This window comes from Abrus precatorius, unplaced genomic scaffold (genome assembly GCF_003935025.1).
Source record: "Abrus precatorius isolate BTA unplaced genomic scaffold, Abrus_2018 Scaffold11, whole genome shotgun sequence".
Lineage (NCBI taxonomy): Eukaryota > Viridiplantae > Streptophyta > Magnoliopsida > Fabales > Fabaceae > Abrus > Abrus precatorius.
Window position 1 is genome coordinate 9,669,092 of NW_020874303.1, and position 18,287 is coordinate 9,687,378.

At 32.0% G+C, this 18,287-nt stretch overlaps 1 protein-coding gene across 1 annotated transcript; it reads left to right on the forward strand.

Moving 5' to 3' along the window:
- Positions 1-220: 220 nt before the first annotated feature.
- Positions 221-2,203, forward strand: LOC113855603. Its single transcript, XM_027487233.1, has 4 exons — positions 221-348; positions 918-1,208; positions 1,291-1,505; positions 1,620-2,203. Exons 1-4 carry the CDS (start codon positions 221-223, stop codon positions 2,201-2,203), a joined length of 1,218 nt encoding a protein of 405 aa, XP_027343034.1.
- The last annotated feature ends 16,084 nt before the right edge of the window (positions 2,204-18,287 follow it).

Below are 18,287 nucleotides of genomic sequence, written 5' to 3' on the forward strand. Positions count from 1 at the left end.
TTTGTGGAATAAGACACCTAGAAATAAGGACCCTCTATGAATATTGGGAAAGATTTAAAAGACTCTGTCCTAGCTGCCCTCACCACCAAATTAGTTACTAGCTCCTTATTTGTACTTCTGTGAAGGATTGCATCCAATGGATAGAAGTATGATCGACGTAGCTAGTGGAGGTACTCTAGTGAACAAAACCCTAGTGGTAGCCAGGAATTTGATTGAAAACATGGCTGCTAACTCTCAACAGTTTGCTACTAGACAAAATTCAATTATAACCAGAGGGGTTAATGAAGTGCAAACTACAAACCCAAACAAGTTGGAGCACAAAATTGATGAACTTACATCCATGATCAAGTAGCTAGCTTCAATGCAAAAGGCCACAACTGTACAAGCTCCAACAATGCTTTGTGGAATTTGTTCTGCAACAAACCATTACACAGATGGTTATCCCCCACTACAAGAAACAAACACCTCATAAGGTAATCCTCAAGCTTATGCTACTAATATTTACAGTAACATGTTTCCTTTTCAGCAGCCACAGAAGAAAAGTTGGGATCTATCTTCCAATATATAGAACCCATGCTGGAGGAATCATCCAAATTTGAAGTGGGATAATTCTGCACAATATCACAACCAACAACCCAACATTCCCTATCAATCCCACATTATTGCAACAAGCAAGTCGTATCATCCACAACATGTGCAGCAACAACAACATCGACCATCCTCATCACAAGCTACTACACTATCAAAGAATGAACCTTCTTTGGAAGAACTCATGAGGCAAATGGCTATGAGTAACATAACGTTTCAGCAGAGGATAGGAGCTAGTATCAAAACCTTAGAAAATTAAATGGGATAACTAGCTTCCTCTTTGATTTAAATGCAATCTCAAGGGTTTAGCAACTTACCTACACAAACAGTTGTGAATCCAAAAACGTGAGTGCCATCACCTTGAAATCAAGAAAGAGCATTCCAGGACCTAAACAGCAGAGAGAAGAAGAGGATAACAGTAGCACCACTATTGCAGCAAATGAAAACAAAGAAGAAAACAACCCAGCCGCTACAGAACCCGTATTTGTCCACCATTCTACTCCCATAAGTGCAGCACAAAATCCAAAAAAAATTGGTCCTCTTCCTTTCCCCAGAGAACAGTCTAGCACAGCAGGAAAATGGAAGAGATGGATAAGGAAATCTTGGAAATATTCAAAAAAGTGAAGGTAAACATACCCTTGTTGGACGCCATCAAACAAATTCCAAGATATGCCAATTTTTGAAGGATTTGTGCATCCACAGGAGGCATTTGAAGGGTAACGAGAGAGTAAATGTGGGAAGAATTGTGTCAGCCTTATTTGAAAGGCCAAAAACAACCATTCCTGAGAAGTGCAAAGACCCAGAAACATTCACCATTCCTTGCACCATAGGCAGTAACAAGTTTAATAATGCTATGCTTGATTTAGGAGCATCCATTAATATTATGCCTTTATCTATTTTCACTTCTTTATCTCTTGGTCCTTTGCAGCCCACAAGTGTTGTTATACAATGGGCCAATAGAAGCACAACCTACACTGCTAGATTAATTAAGGATGTATTGGTTTGAGTGAATGATCTCATCTTCCCTACAGATTTCTACATATTGAAAATGGAAGGAGGACATCCATTGAATAGTGCAGCACCCATCATCTTGGGTAGGCCTTTCTTGAAGACAGCCACGATGAAAATTGATGCTCATGCAGGCACGCTTACTATGGAATTTGGAGATAGCATTGTCCATTTCAATATTTTGGATAACATGAAACACCCCATTGAGGACCATTCGATATTCCACATAGATTTGTTTGTTGAATTTGTTGATAATAGCTTGTCTGAATTTTTAGGAAATGATGATCTCCTTAATTCTTCTTGCTGCACTAAGACATATGCTTGTAATTCATGTAGTGATTCTTCCATGTGCAGTGCTTATGCTGAAGAAGATGAACTTTTAATTGTTAATTCTGCAAATTTTAATGTTGATGAAGCCGCAAAATTCATGGGGTCAGAATGTAACAACTTGATTACAACAACTACAAACATATCTGACCATAGTGATTTACATATTGCAAAAATTTCAGCAAACAGCAACACCAAACTGCTTCCTTCCATAGAACAACCACCCATATTGGAGCTGAAACCTCTAGCTGAACATTTGAAGTATGCCTATTTGAGGTAGATGAGAAGCTCCTTGTCACTATTTCCACAAAGATTAATGATGAATAAGACAAAAAGTTTTTGGAAGTCATTAGGAAGCATAAGAAGGCTATTGGATGGACACTTACAAATATCCCTAGTATTAGCCCTTCTATCTGTATTGATGAATCCATATTTTTACTGATATTTTAGCATAATTCTTGCTTAATTGATAAGGAAAATATATGAAGAAAGCAGAAAAACTCAGAAAAAGAGAATGATTTGAAGTTTTCTTTCAATGTGTACTTATTTTAGCAATTGTGGAATTTTTGCTTAGGAATTAAGTTTTTAATCTTGTTTTTGAAGGAATAATTCAAGCAAGGTTCATGAAAATGGAGGCTTGATGACAAGGAAGAGGAAAGAAGCAAGTCTGGACTCCAAAAACACAAGAACAAGAAAATGCAAACTGGGCGTGATCACTATTGTTAGTGAAAGTGATCACTCCAGAGCTCAAAGAAGAAGTGAAGCATGGGCGTTACCACTTTTATCATTAAAAGTGAGCGTTCCAAAGAGGCAAAATATCAGGAAAGCTCTGCGTAACCACTATTATCATCAAAAGTGAACGTTCCAGAGAGCCTTCAACTTGGCCAATTGCGCATAATCACTTTTATTCATAAGAGTGATCATGCGCAACCACTTGAGCGCTGCGTTGTCACTTTTATCAGCAAGAGTGATAGTTCCAGAGAGCTTTCAATATCAGGAAAGTTGCGCGTGGCCACTTTTTCTCATAGAAATGTTAACGCGCAACCATAAACCTTCTACGTAGCTACTATTTTTCATAAAAGTGATAACATACAAATCTGGAAATTTCTATAAATACCAGATGCGCCCAGATTTTTGGGGTGGAGTTTTATTTTTCCGTTTTTCTATTAGATTGTCGTTGAGAGAGAAGATTGGGGTCAAGTCTTGAAGCTTCCACAAAGAGGAATCGAATTGGAGCTTTTGGCTATGGCTTCTTGGAGTTTTTCTTCTTCTTCTTCTTCTTCTTTCTCTTTCTCTTCTCCCATGTATGAGTAGTTTTCTTGTAGTTAGGAGTTTATAGAACTTGAATTGATGTATTGATTTGACTCTTGTTTCTGAATTTTGAGTTCTTGGATTAATTGAATTGTGAATTCTGCTTTTCTTGCAATCTATGAATGGAAATTTGTATGGTTCATCAAAGAGGAACATTTACCAATGGAAGTTGGATTTGATTCTCTGATCTGAGTTTGCAATCGGAATTTAGGGATTTCTTAGGGATAAGGAGACCTAATTCTACAATCTTAAGGTTCTAAGTCTTAATGCAACTTGAAATTGAACTTCACCTAAGGGATTAGGGTGGTTTAGTTGCTTGTTAGGGTCTATGAGTTAAGGGATTAACCTTTGGCTATTGATATGCGAAACTGATTGTCAATTAATCAAGTTCTTGAATTTTCAGAAGCATAATTGAATTAATATTAATATTCTTGTGAAGTAAATTCCTAACTACCTTTCAATCCATTTCTAATCTCATATTGCATTCATTGATCTATTTTCTGCACGTTTTTCTTTACTCTTAATTGTTTTGGTTTATTGCTTTTGTATGTTACAACTCTCCTTTCAAATTTGTATGGCTCAAATGGTTATAATTCTGTGAAGTGGTACTTGAAACCTAAATTCCCTGTGGAGACGATATTTGGATCTTAAATTTACTCATTACTTGCTGCAATCCTAGTGCACTTGCTAGTGTTAGATTGCGAACAACATGTATGCATCGAATTTGGTTAAAGGAAGGCACTAAACTAGTAAGACAGCCACAAAGGAGGTTGAACCCTTTCATTATGGATGTAATGAAGAAGGAAGTCACCAAACTGCTACAATTTGGGATCATTTATCCCATCTCAAATAGTACATAGGTTAGCCTTGTCCAAGTAGTGCCTAAGAAGTCTGGGATCATAATTATAAATAATGAAAAGATTGAGATGATACCCACAAGAGTTCAGAACAGTTAGAGAGTTTGCATTACCTATAGAAGACTCAACCAAGCAACTAGGAAGGACCATTTCCGTTTGCCCTTCGTTGACCAAATGCTGGAATGCTTAGCAGGTAAGTCTCATTACTGTTTCTTATTTTCAAATTACCATTGCATGTGAGGACCAAGGAAAAAACCACTTTCACATAACCATTTGGCACCTTTGCTTATAAAAGGATGTCTTTTACCTTGTGTAATGCCCCTAAAACTTTCCAAAGATGAATGTTGAGTATTTTTGTTGATTTACTTGAGCATTGCATAAAGGTTTTTATGGATGATTTCACTGTATATGCCTCCTCATTTGATTTATGTTTAGACAATTTAGATAGGGTGTTGTGTATATGCATTGAGACTAACCTTGTGCTGAATGTTGAAAAATATCATTTTATGGTTAAATAAGGTGTAGTCTTAAGACATATTATTTCTAGGAGAGGCATAAAAGTAGATCTTGCTAAATTAGATGTGATTTCACAGCTACCTTACCCCTCTTGTGTGCGAGAGGTGCATTCTTTTCTTGGTCATGCAGGATTCTATAGGAGATTCATTAGAGACTTTTCAAAAATTTCTATTCCTCTCTCTAATTTGCTGCAAAAAGATGTTGAGTTCACATTTGATGAGAGGTGTAAAAAGATATTTGATTTCCTCAAGAAGTCTTTGACTACCACTTCAATCATCTAGCCACCAAATTGAACAATCCCCTTTGAGCTAATTGTGTGACGCATCCAATTATGCAATGGAAGTTGTGCTTGCACAACTGATTGATAAACTACCTAATGTAATTTATTATGCATCAAGGACTTTAGATTCTGCATAGTCTAATTACAGTACTAGTGAGAAAGAGCTGTTAGCAATTGTTTTTGCATTAGACAAATTTAGATCATAGTTGCTAGGATCTAGGGTACTTGTTTTCACTGACCATGTAGCCTTGACGTTTTTGTTCAAAAAGATAGATTCAAAGCCAAGACCTATTAGCTGGATGCTTTTACTTCAAGAATTCGATTTGGAAATTCAAGATAGAAATGAGCACAAAATCTAATGGCTAACCACTTAAGCCGGATTGAGGGAGTTGTTGATCATACTCCTATTAAAGATGATTTTCCTAATGAGCAACTTCTTGAGTTGCACACTGCACAAGCCCTTTGGTTTGCTGACATAGTGAATTTTTTGGTTGTAGGAGTTTTTCCATTGAATACATCAAGGACTCAGGAGGAAAAGATCAAAAGTGATATGTTTAGGATGACCCTTACCTCTAGAAGTTTTGCAGTGATCAAGTAATTAGGAGGTGCATCCCTGACCAAGAGATCCAATCAGTTCTGTAATTCTGTCACGCTTATGCTGTAGGAGAAACACCTTAGACCTTAAAGAATAGCAAGAAAGGTGTTGGACTTAGGACTATACTAACCCACCATCTTTAAGGATTCATAGCAAGCATATACTACATGTGAGCGGTGCCAAAGAGCAGGAAATTTGATCATATGGAAGCAGTAAATGCCCCAACAACCAATGTTGCAATGTGATATTTTTTATGCAAAGGGTATTGATTTCATGGGCCTTTTTCCATCCTCTTTCGGTTTTCTATATATCTTACTTGTTGTGAATTATGTTTCAAAATAGGTGGAGGTCAAAGTCACTAGGACTATTGATGCTCAAATTGTTGCAGATTTTATTCGCACTAATCTATTTTGCAGGTTTGACATTACTCAAGCCATTATTAGTGATCAAAGTAGTCACTTCTAAAACAAAACCATTGAGACTTTGTTGAAGAAGTATGGGGTAATGCACAGAGTATCTAAAGCTTATCATCCCCAAACTAATGGGCAAGTTGAACTTTCTAATAGGGAGATCAAGAAAATATTGGAGAGGATTATGCAGCCTCATAGGAAATACTGGAGTCGCAAGCTTAATGATACTCTCTGGGCTCATAGGACTGCCTACATGGCACCTTTGGGGATGTCTCCATATAGAATCATTTATGGTAAGGCTTGCCACCTCCTAGTGGAAATAGTGCACCGAGCCTATTAGGTAGTTAGAGCTTGCAATTTAGACTCTGACCAAGCTGGAGATAAAAGAAAATTACAGCTGCAAAAGCTTGAGGAACTTTGCTTGGAAGCCTCTGAAAACTCCAAAATTTACAAGGAAAGAACAAAGAGATACCATGATAAGTAGATAGCTAGAAAAAAGTTTTCTCTTGGTCAAAAGGTGTTATTATTCAATTCTCATCTTAAACTCATGCCTAGTAAGCTATGTTTAAGATGGATTGGTCCTTTCATAGTCACTCATGTGTCCCCTAATGGTGTTATGGAAATCAAGAGTGACTCTACTAACACAAGCTTCAAAGTGAATGGCCATCGTTTAAAACATTTTCTAGAGAATTTTGTCCACTCAAAGATTGTTGAAGAAATAGCTTTGGAGCACCCTATCATGGATCCAATCCAACTGATCTCTCCAGAATAAGAGACCTCATATGTCAAGCTAGTGACGTTAAAGAAGCGTTGTATGAGAGGCAACACACAATTCTTTGAAATTTTATTTTCATTTTACCTTTCATTTTTGTAATAAATTTGCATAATTCTGAGTTTTGAAGTTGCTGATAAAATGATTTTTGAGTTCAAATTCTGCATAATTCATAGAAAAATCAAGTTCAGCAGGGGAAGCAGTCACTATCCTTGTCTAAAGGAGGCACGTTCAAGCTGCAAGTGAGGGGCACTCTCTAGAACAATCACTTTCAGTGTCCAAAGTGATGACGCCCAAGTATTTTTAATTCTTCATACTATGCATTACCACTTTGAGTAGTCATAGTGATCACGTGCAACTTAGGTATAAACCCTACTTTCTGGAACTCTTACTTTTAATGATTAGAGTGATGACGCCCAGGCTTTTTGAGAAAATTAGGATGGGCATAAACACTTTCAGTGTTCATAGTAACCACGCACATGCCCTTAAGCCTTTAAAAGGGTGCATGTAATCACTATCACTATCCATAGTGACCACACGCACCTCACTCACTTCACACACCTCTCTGGAACACTCACTCCTAGCATCCATAGTGACCACACGACCCATGCCTATATAAGCCTCCAAAGTGACTACGCCCACACTTCACCCTCAAAACTCTGAATTCTCTCTTGTCTCTCCTTTTCCAAATTTTTTTGCACTTTCGATCTCATATTTTTCATTTTTTTCTAGGCGGTTTTCTGCCCTTTGATTTGTGGAATTGACCATTTATGCACTCCAATTCAAGGTAATCCCTCCAAATTTTGAAATTTTCATATTAGGGTTCTTATGCAAAACTAAGGGAAAAATTGGATAGAATTTTCATAGCACAAATTGATGATTTTCTGCTGCAATTCTTGATTTAATTAAGCAATTTGGACACAATGTTGTTGATTAAATGCATAAAAATAAGGACTTGTCACTGCATTAAATGTGTTTCAGTTTACGTGCTCCTACTGTTGTTCTGTACCTACCAGATTGCATCTTACATGCCTAGGAAATTTGCTCAATGAATTTTAATTGCATTTGCTTTGTCATTTCACCCTTTATGATTGAGACTAACTGCTACATTGCCTCTCTTACATGCTGGAAGAATTTTGCTTGGAAGAATTTTGCTGAGTGCCTAGTTAGGATACAAATAGTTCTGGACGGCTATATTGCTTTGTCTGCACCCATTTTGTCAGCATAATTATGATTTCACAGCCTTTGTCCAATTGCACACACATTCTATCATGCACAATTTTTATTACTTTTAAGTCCGTTCATAACTTCACTAAAGTGTGAGAATCAATTTCATTTTCCACATTTAGGCAATTTCTTCAAGCACACCATAATTTACATTCTACTATATTATTGTTTTTGAGAGAGTGAGTATACAAGTTGTACTATATGCCAAGTTAACTCTATTAGGTGCATTTTAATAGTGCACATTGATTTTGATATTTCTGCATTCCCTTGTACTCTCTCATTGTTGCATAATTTAGCTTTTCCACCATATTTGATCTGATGCAACTGCATATGCACCCCACACAATTACCCCAAAACAATTTGGAGCTATATTCTGCTATTCTATTTTACTTTTAAGATCACTGAGATTGAAACTTGGACTGTGTAATGATTGAATTTATTGGATGCATGTGGGAAGTGTAGGATAATTCTCAATTTACTGCACTGCCTTGTACTCCATGTTTTCATCACAACTTGGTTTTCCAACATTCCTTGTTCTGACACAAAAGCCTATGCAATTCTGCGCTGCTATTCTTTGAATGTCACAAATCATCATGCTTGCATCTCTTCTGCATTATCAATTTTTTGCATTTGAGCTACTGCATTTCATAACCCATGAGAATTACTTATGTGCCAACATCCTTAGGAGGCAATTGGTACAAGACAGAAATTTTAAGATCCAAGAAGGGAGGCATCCATAATTTAGGGAGGAAATTGAGAAGCGAGAGTGGGAGCTATCATTACTTGTGCTGAAAATAGGTGGAAGGAAATCACCCAAAAGTTCTATGTCAATGCCATAAGGGTGAAGGGTGATCAATTCGGTCATAGGCACTCCATGGTGAGAGGTGTCTACATTGACTTCTCTACTTCCAAAATCAATAGAATTTTGAATATAATTGCGCAAAAGCAAGCTAGTTAGCTGGACTTTACCACCTTCCAGGATCTCAAGGACAAGGACTACACTCCAATACTCCAAACCATTTGCAAGCTTGGTGCTAATTGGGAGTTTGACAAGGGAGAGCAGCCCAAAAATCTCACCACTAAACATCTTCTACATGCCAAAGTATGCAGCATCTTTATCTTATGCTCCTTCATGCCAGTCAAACACAACCCAGGCAATGAAGAGAGCTGAACTCCTTTTTGCAATAGTCCTTGTCATGGTGATTAATGTTGGGGAAGTGATCAACAGCGCTATTATAGACATACTGAATAGGAAGTGGTACTTTTTAGGCTTCCATTCACTAATCACCATGCTTTGTCAAGATGCAGGTGTTGTCTTTGGAGACTACCAGTAGCGCATCCGAGTAGTGACCCCTATCAACACTGCCATGGTGAATGACATTTATTCAACTAGACCCAATGCTATCCCCATCAATCTAGCCCAATTCAAAAGAGCACCTCCACTACAGATCAGGGAGTAGCTCAAGGCCATAGCCCTTAGGCAAGATGCACTCCATGGCAGCCACAAGGCCATCATGACACTCTTGGAGACAATGATGATGAACATCAAGAATAAGATTAGCCTAACTCCTGTTGAATTATATGATACTCCAATTGTAAGCGCCTAGTACCTCAGAATACAATCTCCAATTATCTGCCCCAATTCAACCCAGATAACCCTGTCCCAGCAGCACATGATGATACTAAAGCTGAGGATGAAAAGGAGGATGATGAATAAGAAGACAACTCAAAGGAAGAGGATACAAAGGATGAGAACAGAATTTTATTGCTTTTTTTCTTTTTTTTCTTGTAAATAACAGCATGTTGTTCTTTTTGCATTAGTACTTCTAGTTGTTACTTGTTCCCCTTTTATTTTCTAGTTGTAATTATCCCTTGCACTTTATTACTTGGTCAATTTTAATTTCATATTCCTTCTTGATTTGTGCTAAATGGCTATGAATCTTTGTGCAAACCATGCTTTCAGTCCCATCAAGAGGAGCACGTGAATTCTGATTTGTAAATAACTATCATACAGGGGGATGAACTTTCTACCTCTTCTTCACGTGTTCATTGTTCAATCTTCCCTACTAATTAAAATCCTGAAATACATAAACAATTTTAAGTTATTTTTCAATTCTTGCCTTTATTAGTTTTATTGCAATATGAGCTTATTAAATTTTTCTGCAGTAATTCTAAATTTTGATTACATACCCTTTTTGCGCTTATTCTTCATGTGGTAATCACACTTTGTTTTGCTCATAAAAAGGATTCTTACCATTCTGAGTAAGTTCATTTCAAAGGTGAATTGTATACATGTTTTCAAAGATACATTATCACCTGCCCCGTGGTAAGAATTAAGTCTTTTCTCAAGAAATTCCCTTCTGTGTGCAATTTCATAAAAAAATCGCATTCATTCTCTAGACCTTGCCCTGTTTCTTATTTGAATATGCATTACGCAGTACTCATTTAAGTGATTGAGGCCTTCTTTCCGTACCCTTACTCAACCTAAGAAACCTTCCCTGTAATTTCATCACCCTAGTACACCCTTTTGAGCTGATTGCCTTCTTTCTTGATTCAGCCACACTGCCACCTTAAATTGCAAAACTCATTTTACCTATTCCAAAGGAAATGGATCATTTTAAGTTGTATCAAGAATGAGTTGTAAAAACTAAGTTTGGGGTGGCATTTTTATTAGAGTTACTTGAGAACAAGCAAACTCTATGTTTGGGGGTGGTGGACACAAAAAAAAAAAGGAAAAGAACAAGTAGAATCAATTGAGTTGTGTGTAGAAAAGAATTAAAAAGTGAAGCTATATTCTGAAAAGTGGCACCACAAAAGGCAATTTCATAACAAAAGAAAAAATGATAAAAGAAAATGTTTGAATTGTTTGACATGGAATATGGCCTGCATTAAGTTTTGTATGTTGCATCAATTAATGCATTCCATGCTAGTTTTTAAGTCCATTCACTTAAATTGCCTCTTTTCTCTTTGGAAAATACTTGAGTTATTGTTCCTTTTTTGTCCAAAATATACCTTGACCTTAGCCCTATTTATAACCAACAAAAATCCTCATGATACATTATTTACTATACTTAGGCATAGGAGATTGAGAAAATGGGCAAGCACATTGTAAGGTGAAGCAAAAATTGATGATATTGAGGGAAAACACTTAACTCAAACACTATTGAGTGAAGAGAGAATTACTAACTTATGAGCCTTGATAATTTCTTTCACTGTGTGGTTACATGAAGCTTTGCTAAATTTATAGCTCAATTTAGTGAGATTCTGCATAAAATGATTTCCTTGAGTGTGATTTCCTTATGATTGAGTTCATAATTAGAAATGTTGAAAAGAACAATGGGGGTATAGGAATTGGAATAAAAAAATTTATGAATGACTTTTGAATAGATCCAGCCCTCTTGTGTTTTAATTTGCTTGAGGACAAGCAAAAATTTAAATTTGGAGTTGTGATGAATCCATATTTTGTTAATATTTTAGTTATCTTTTTAATAGACTTTTAACATAAAAATGAAGTTAGTAAATGTAAATACTATAAAAATATCATTTTTGTAATTAATTTCAATTTCTCTAAATTACTTCAGTTTATATAGTTTTATAGTCCTCTTTTGAAAATATGCTTAATAGAATAAATATACAAGAGAAATTACTAACTTATGAGTTCAAAGAGAAATTTGGATGAAAGTGATCACTTTTCCCTTCAAAAGTAACAACTTCAGAACCCTCTAAGAAGAGTGCAACTATGCATTGACACTTCCAACGCTCATAGTAAGTGTTCCAAAAGGCATCATCTAAGCACTAGCTGCACATGGACATTATGAGTGTCCATAGTGAATGTTCCATAACTATTTTTAAGAAAGCAGGATGGGATTTATCACTTTCAACATTCATAGTGATAACATGAAGGCTTATTTCCCAAATTAAGGCTATGCATAACTACTTTCAATGTCCATAGTGATAACACGCATTTTGCACGTAGCTACTTTCACCATCCATAGTGAATGTTCCAGTGATGAAGCACTGCAAGAGGTCTTCTGCGTTGTCACTTCCATCATTCATATTAATAATGCCAAGAAAGCATTAAGTTTACTATAAATAGACCTCAAATTAGAATAGAGGGACTTGTTTTGCCACTTTCTTGTATTTTCATTTATGAACCTTAAAGAATTATGGTTGGAGTTCTGGGCGGGTGCAAAGAGCTCAACTTTAGGGTTCCTATTCCTTTCCTTTCTTTCACTCTATTTTTCTGTTGTTGTTTTTTTTTTTTAACATTGTTTGTTTGTAATGTTGAATCTAACTTTTATGGAAGGATAAATTTTGAAGGCTAATTCTTAAGGTAGTTCACAATGGATTCTTGAAGTTGGGTTTGATTATTGAAATGAAATTCCTCTCGCATGGATTTTATTTTCCCTAATCTTTTGAAAACTGAGTTAGAAATTGAATTTGGATTGTTTGCTTAATTCAATCCAAGTTCCTTTCTTAACAAGGATTTCATAGTTCAGTTTGAATAATTTTGGATTAGGTTCTAGGTTTGCATAATTCCAAGAACCAAAGATTAGAGTTCATGTAATTTGCTTAATCTTACATAAGAAATTAAGAGTTAATTGACGCTTGTTCCAATTAATTCAAGACTGTGAGGGAACTAGTATCTAATTCTTGATTAACTAATGATGGAACCAATTGTGAATGAACTAGGGATTAATCTATTTTGTTGATTGATTTTCTTAAATTCAAATTTCTGCTTTGAATGATTAAGGACTTTAAAACCAAAATCAAACCCCCATGTTTTTTGAACTTAATGCACACCATATGTTTGATATTTAGTCTCTCACTCAATGATTTCTAGGAGGACAACTTAGGTTAACTTGGCCTAGTACTACACTTAAATTACTCATATTTTGATAAGATAGTGACAGTCTTCATCAGTAATTTCCTTTAAATAGCAATCTATAAAGTTTTGTGTATAAGAAAGGGTTTTGATTTGTGTGAAATCACTTAAAATTGAATTCATAATAAAAGTTATGAACAAAGAATTTAAGAAGTCCTATATGCAAGTTACTCAAACTCTATATGTATAACTGAGGCTGAAAGCTATTTATCCCTGTGAATAATTTGTGTAAAAAGTATAAATGTTGAACTTTAGGCTAGAAGACTTAATCAAGACCGAGAGAATATGACCTCCGGTAATATATTCTTAAGTTATATGATTGGGCTAAGTCCGAAGGTGTCCAACCTTCGGCATAATGTGTTGAATTGTATGAACTTGATGAAAATTTGTCAGTATTTAGAAGAAGAAATGAATTTTATTATAAATATGTAAATTAGAATCAATTTGGGTGTGTGAATTATTCGATATGTTATATTTAATAAGATAGGAAGAGATAAATGAAAATGTAATAATGATATATGAGATTGATGTGCACATATGAAAGTTACTAATATATGAGATGGATGTGTACATATGAAAGTGTTGGTGAATGAAATTGGTAGAAATATATGAAAGCGTTGAGAAAATATAAGTAAAAAGGGAGTAACTAATATATGTGACAAAAATATTGATTGGTGCGACTATGATATATGTGTTGTAATACACCGATGGGTGAGATTATAACACATATTATAGTATATTGATTAGTGTGATTATAACATATGTATTAGAACAGAATGATTTCATATGCCATTGTTGAGATATGGTGTGGATAGTTCGAGGATACACTGGAGTATAAGGTCTGGAGTTGATTATGGAAATCTGGGGGGAGTGAGAGTGGTAAATACGATTCACTGATGTGTACACAATACAAAAGTGAAATGCATTTACGAGCCTCATACTCATTTCTTGACCGAACTCCTAACTATACCTTTACTTGGAAGTCTATGAACGCATATGTTATATCCGTGCGTCATTTAGCTAATCATCGACTATCCATGTTGCGTAAGTCCTTTGTGACTAAGGAGAGTATGTTGACCAGCGATTTGGGGCCCATAAGTACCTCGAAGTACCTTTCATTGATGAATATTTAGGATCGCACTCACAAGGAATGGTAGGAAGAGAACTGCTTTGCATAATTTAGTTTATTTGGGAAAAACTGTAATAATATTATTGACTAAGTTTCTATTCAAAGTTATTTACAATATGTAATTATCTTAAACGATGACTCAAAGTACATGTGTAATATTTTAAAATAGATCATTAATATAGAATTTTAGATTTTTTTCAGTTGTGAATTTATAATCTCGAAATGACTTTCTTAATTATTTTTACGAATGAGATTTATATATATAATTTTAAAATTATCCTAATTTTTATTCATTCAGATTTTACACTACACAAAAATTTTCTTTATATTTATATATTCTTCACTTATTTTAAAGCACATCACATTAATATTTATATATTCATATAGGAAATTGTTTAAATTATAATAAAGGTGTTACAAAATGAGTCTTCACTCTTTTAAAATGATAAAATGAAATTATCAATTTTCTTTTTATAACAAGTTAATTCTTTAAAAAGTTATTTTATTTAAGTAGACAAGTAAAAAAATTTGTAGTTATTTAATGAGTTTAAAATAAAATAAAAATGATAATGAACTAAACAAGTTAACTAAGTATATACTTAAAAAAATGAAAAAATGTTTAAACGAGTTAACCTTCTATGTTTCGCCACAGTTCTTAAACGATAAATACATAGCAAATTACTAGTTTCTCAAAAATATAGTATATTAATTTATGAATTTCTCAATTAAATATCAGTCTTCAAAGTTCTAAATATGAGTTCTAATTTAAAGTAACTAAATCTATAAAAATCATCGGAATTTCAAAGTTTTAGTATACAAATTTGATACTTTCTCCTTTTTTTTTATAAAAAATAATTATTAATATTTTATATTAATTACAAAAATATAGATTATTTTTAATTTTATTAAATATTAAATATTTTTGTTTCTATTTATTATAAATTTTTTATTTAGTAAACAAAGTTATTATTTTATATAATAAATATTAATATTATAAATATTTTAAAAAAGGAAAATGAATAAAAATAAATATTGGGGACCGAACAATCTTGCACCATGGAGTTCGAGAGTTTAATCCTCCCCGATTTATCTCATTTAAAGTCATAAAATATATTAAAAATTAAAAGTTTATCTATTAGTAGTTTAAATTAGTTATATAACTTAAATTAAGTATAAATATATATTTTTATTTTAAAAATTTAAATCTAACATTTTCTCTTTCTCTTTCTATTACTTTTAAGAATGCAGTTAGGTTAAATTAAAAATAAAACTGAGTTAGAAGATAATATTAGTTATGATCAATTAAATTATTAATTATAATAATTCCTGCATATTAAAAAAAAGTCATTTTGAAAGTAATTGTTTTTATGTATAAAAATAATTAAAGTCATCAATTTTTAAAAGCTTAAAATAATTTAACTTCAAAACTAAATTAAATATAAATATGAATTATTATTTAACAGATAAAATTGAATTTTCTAACAGAAATTTAAATTACATTTTTTTCTTATTTTAAAAATTTTACCTGTTTTCTTCAAACATTAATATTTAATATATTTTAATGTGAATGAAACACTTAAGTCGATTTGTCCCTTTCCATGCTTCTTGAGATTAATACTCACAAATTGAACCCTAACATCCACTTTTGTAAACATTATTGATTTTTATAATAATTATTAATTAATTAATATTGTAATTTTTATAGTAACAACATATTACAATTAAATTCATGAAATTATAATGCTAATTAATTTCCTGCATTATTAATATAAGTTGAAATATTTGTAATTAAAGAAAAATTTGTTTAAAATCTTGTAATTAAATAAATGAAAAATAGAATTTATAACAAATGTTCCAAATTTAAAAATTAATATACTGAGTTGACATATGCCCGAGGAAAGTGGGCATCTTTTTGTGAAATGTCAAAGTAAAAATTTTCTTATTATCCCTCAATTTCTAGTCCTCCCACTGAATTCATAGATTTTAGTTCAACTTTCCATATTTTATTTGATGTAAAACAAATAAAAAATAATTTAAACTGAAAACGAAATATAATGTTTTTATTTTTATTTAGTTAAAAATAAAAAATAAAACTGTTATATTAAATATTATTTATAATTTAAGAAGAGAGTGATATATTTTTATTTAAAATAATTTTATTTTTATTTTTTTTTATAAGGAGCGAGAAAAATTCTATATAGATGTTTTTATATATTTTTATTCTTTTTTATTTTAATCGTAACAAAATAATAAATAAAATATAATTTTAGTAATATTAAGTCTTTAAGGATAATTTTAAACAACTAAAAATTAATTTATAAAAAAGTTAAACCATAGCAATTTGAACTGCTATAATAGGCAAACTTACAGAAGACATTAAATATGAAACAACCATCGTGTCTGTGGCTTTAATAACAGTTCCAGCATAAAAAGAAAAGAAAAAAATGAAGAAAAAATATAATAGGATAAAAAATAGAGTAAAAATAAAATAAAAATATATTTGATGTAATGAATAAATATGAAATATATATATATATATATATATATATATATATAACTTGTTTGTTTAAATAAATAAAAAAGTAAAAAGAATAATTAAATAATATCAAAAAATAATTATAAAATTTTAAATTAATTAAATTTTAGTGAATACATTTTAACAAAAAAAAAAGTTTCTTATAATTTTTATATTTTATAAATATGTTTAATGAAAAACAAAATTAATTTTAAAAAAATTATTGTAACCCCCTTATTCTCTCTTTCCTCTCATACTAATCTTTATTTTAGAAAAATTATTTTTTTTGGTTTACATTAAAAATTTCGCTTCTTTTCTCTTTTTTTACATAACATTCTTTGACTTGATTCTATTTTTCTTTCTTTCCTTTAACTTTATAAAAATAATTCTATTATAAGTTTTTTAATTTTTTTAAAGTTGACTTTTACTATTGATTTTTACTAAAACTATTATTAAGAATTATTCTCTACTATTATAGTTTTGAAAGAAACTATAACTATAAAAAAAAATTATATGGTAATATTTATTGTTTAGTTAGCTAATTTTTTATATCTGTTCAATATTTATTTATTTTTATATAGAAAAAGTCTTTTTTTCTTAAAGTGTGTATATATATACAATATTATACTATTTTTCTAACTTGACTTAATATAATATAATTGTTCTTTATATAAGATAATATTGGAACTCTGAAAAAGAGGCTCTAGTGACTAGACATTCATAATCATTCTTTTTTTCTTTCATTTTTCTTATGGCTAACCAAAGCTCCTATAAAGATTTATTTATATATCCATCAAATCCTTTCTTTCTCTATGCTAATGAAAGTTCATTTTAAACCTTAACTTTTCCACCTTTGAATGATCAAAATTACTATGGGCACAAGTAATGAAACTCACCCTTATATCCAAAAATAAATTAAAGATAGTGGATGGAAGTATCAATCTTTCAATGATGACAAACTCAACATTTGGATTTAGAAATGATGTAACAATATATAATGCTAGCTTGGACTATAGGTCCATTGGTGATTCTATTATCCAATTCATTCTTTGGATTGATCAAACATCATATCAATTTTTTCAAGTTGATATATTTAGAATCTTTAATTTGTAAAAAGAGATTTATCATTTCCAACAAGATACATAATGAATAAGTGCTTATTTCACCCAACTATAGACATTATGGGATGAATTTGAAAACTATAGAGTTGTCATAATTTGCAAATGATTAATCTCTTGTACTTATAGTGTTGTTCAATCATTCAAAACCTATAAAGATCAAAACTATGTCTTTCAATTTTTGAAAAATCTACATGTACAATTCTCCAATGCGATGTCCCAAATTATGCTTATGGCTCCTTTTCCTTCAATAAACAAAAAATTTTCACTTGTAATTCAACAAAAATGATAAATAAGCGCCACTAAACTCACAAAACCTAGTTCTGAGTCAAAGACTTTGCACAAATTTAGATTAGGCTCTTATTTTTGCCAAAAGCAAAGGCTCTTTCAGTAACATCATAAATTTTTAGTCTTAAAACTACTTATTTTATTTGTACAAACTTAGAATAAATAACAAATTTCGTATATGAAAAGCATTGTAAATAAAACATGTTTTTGTTATTTACAAAATTTGCCAATCGTGCAATACTAATTAAATATCAGTAAATTCAAATATCATAATAAACCAGAAACAAATTTTCTAATCTCGATATTGAAAATGTATTATATCTATATATATAGTATAAAAATTTATAAAATGTTCGTAGGTGGGACTTAAGATAATAATTACACAACTAAAATAATTACATCACAAAAACAATTCAAGTCCCAGAGTAGTGATGAATCCACATTTTACAGGTATTTTGTTT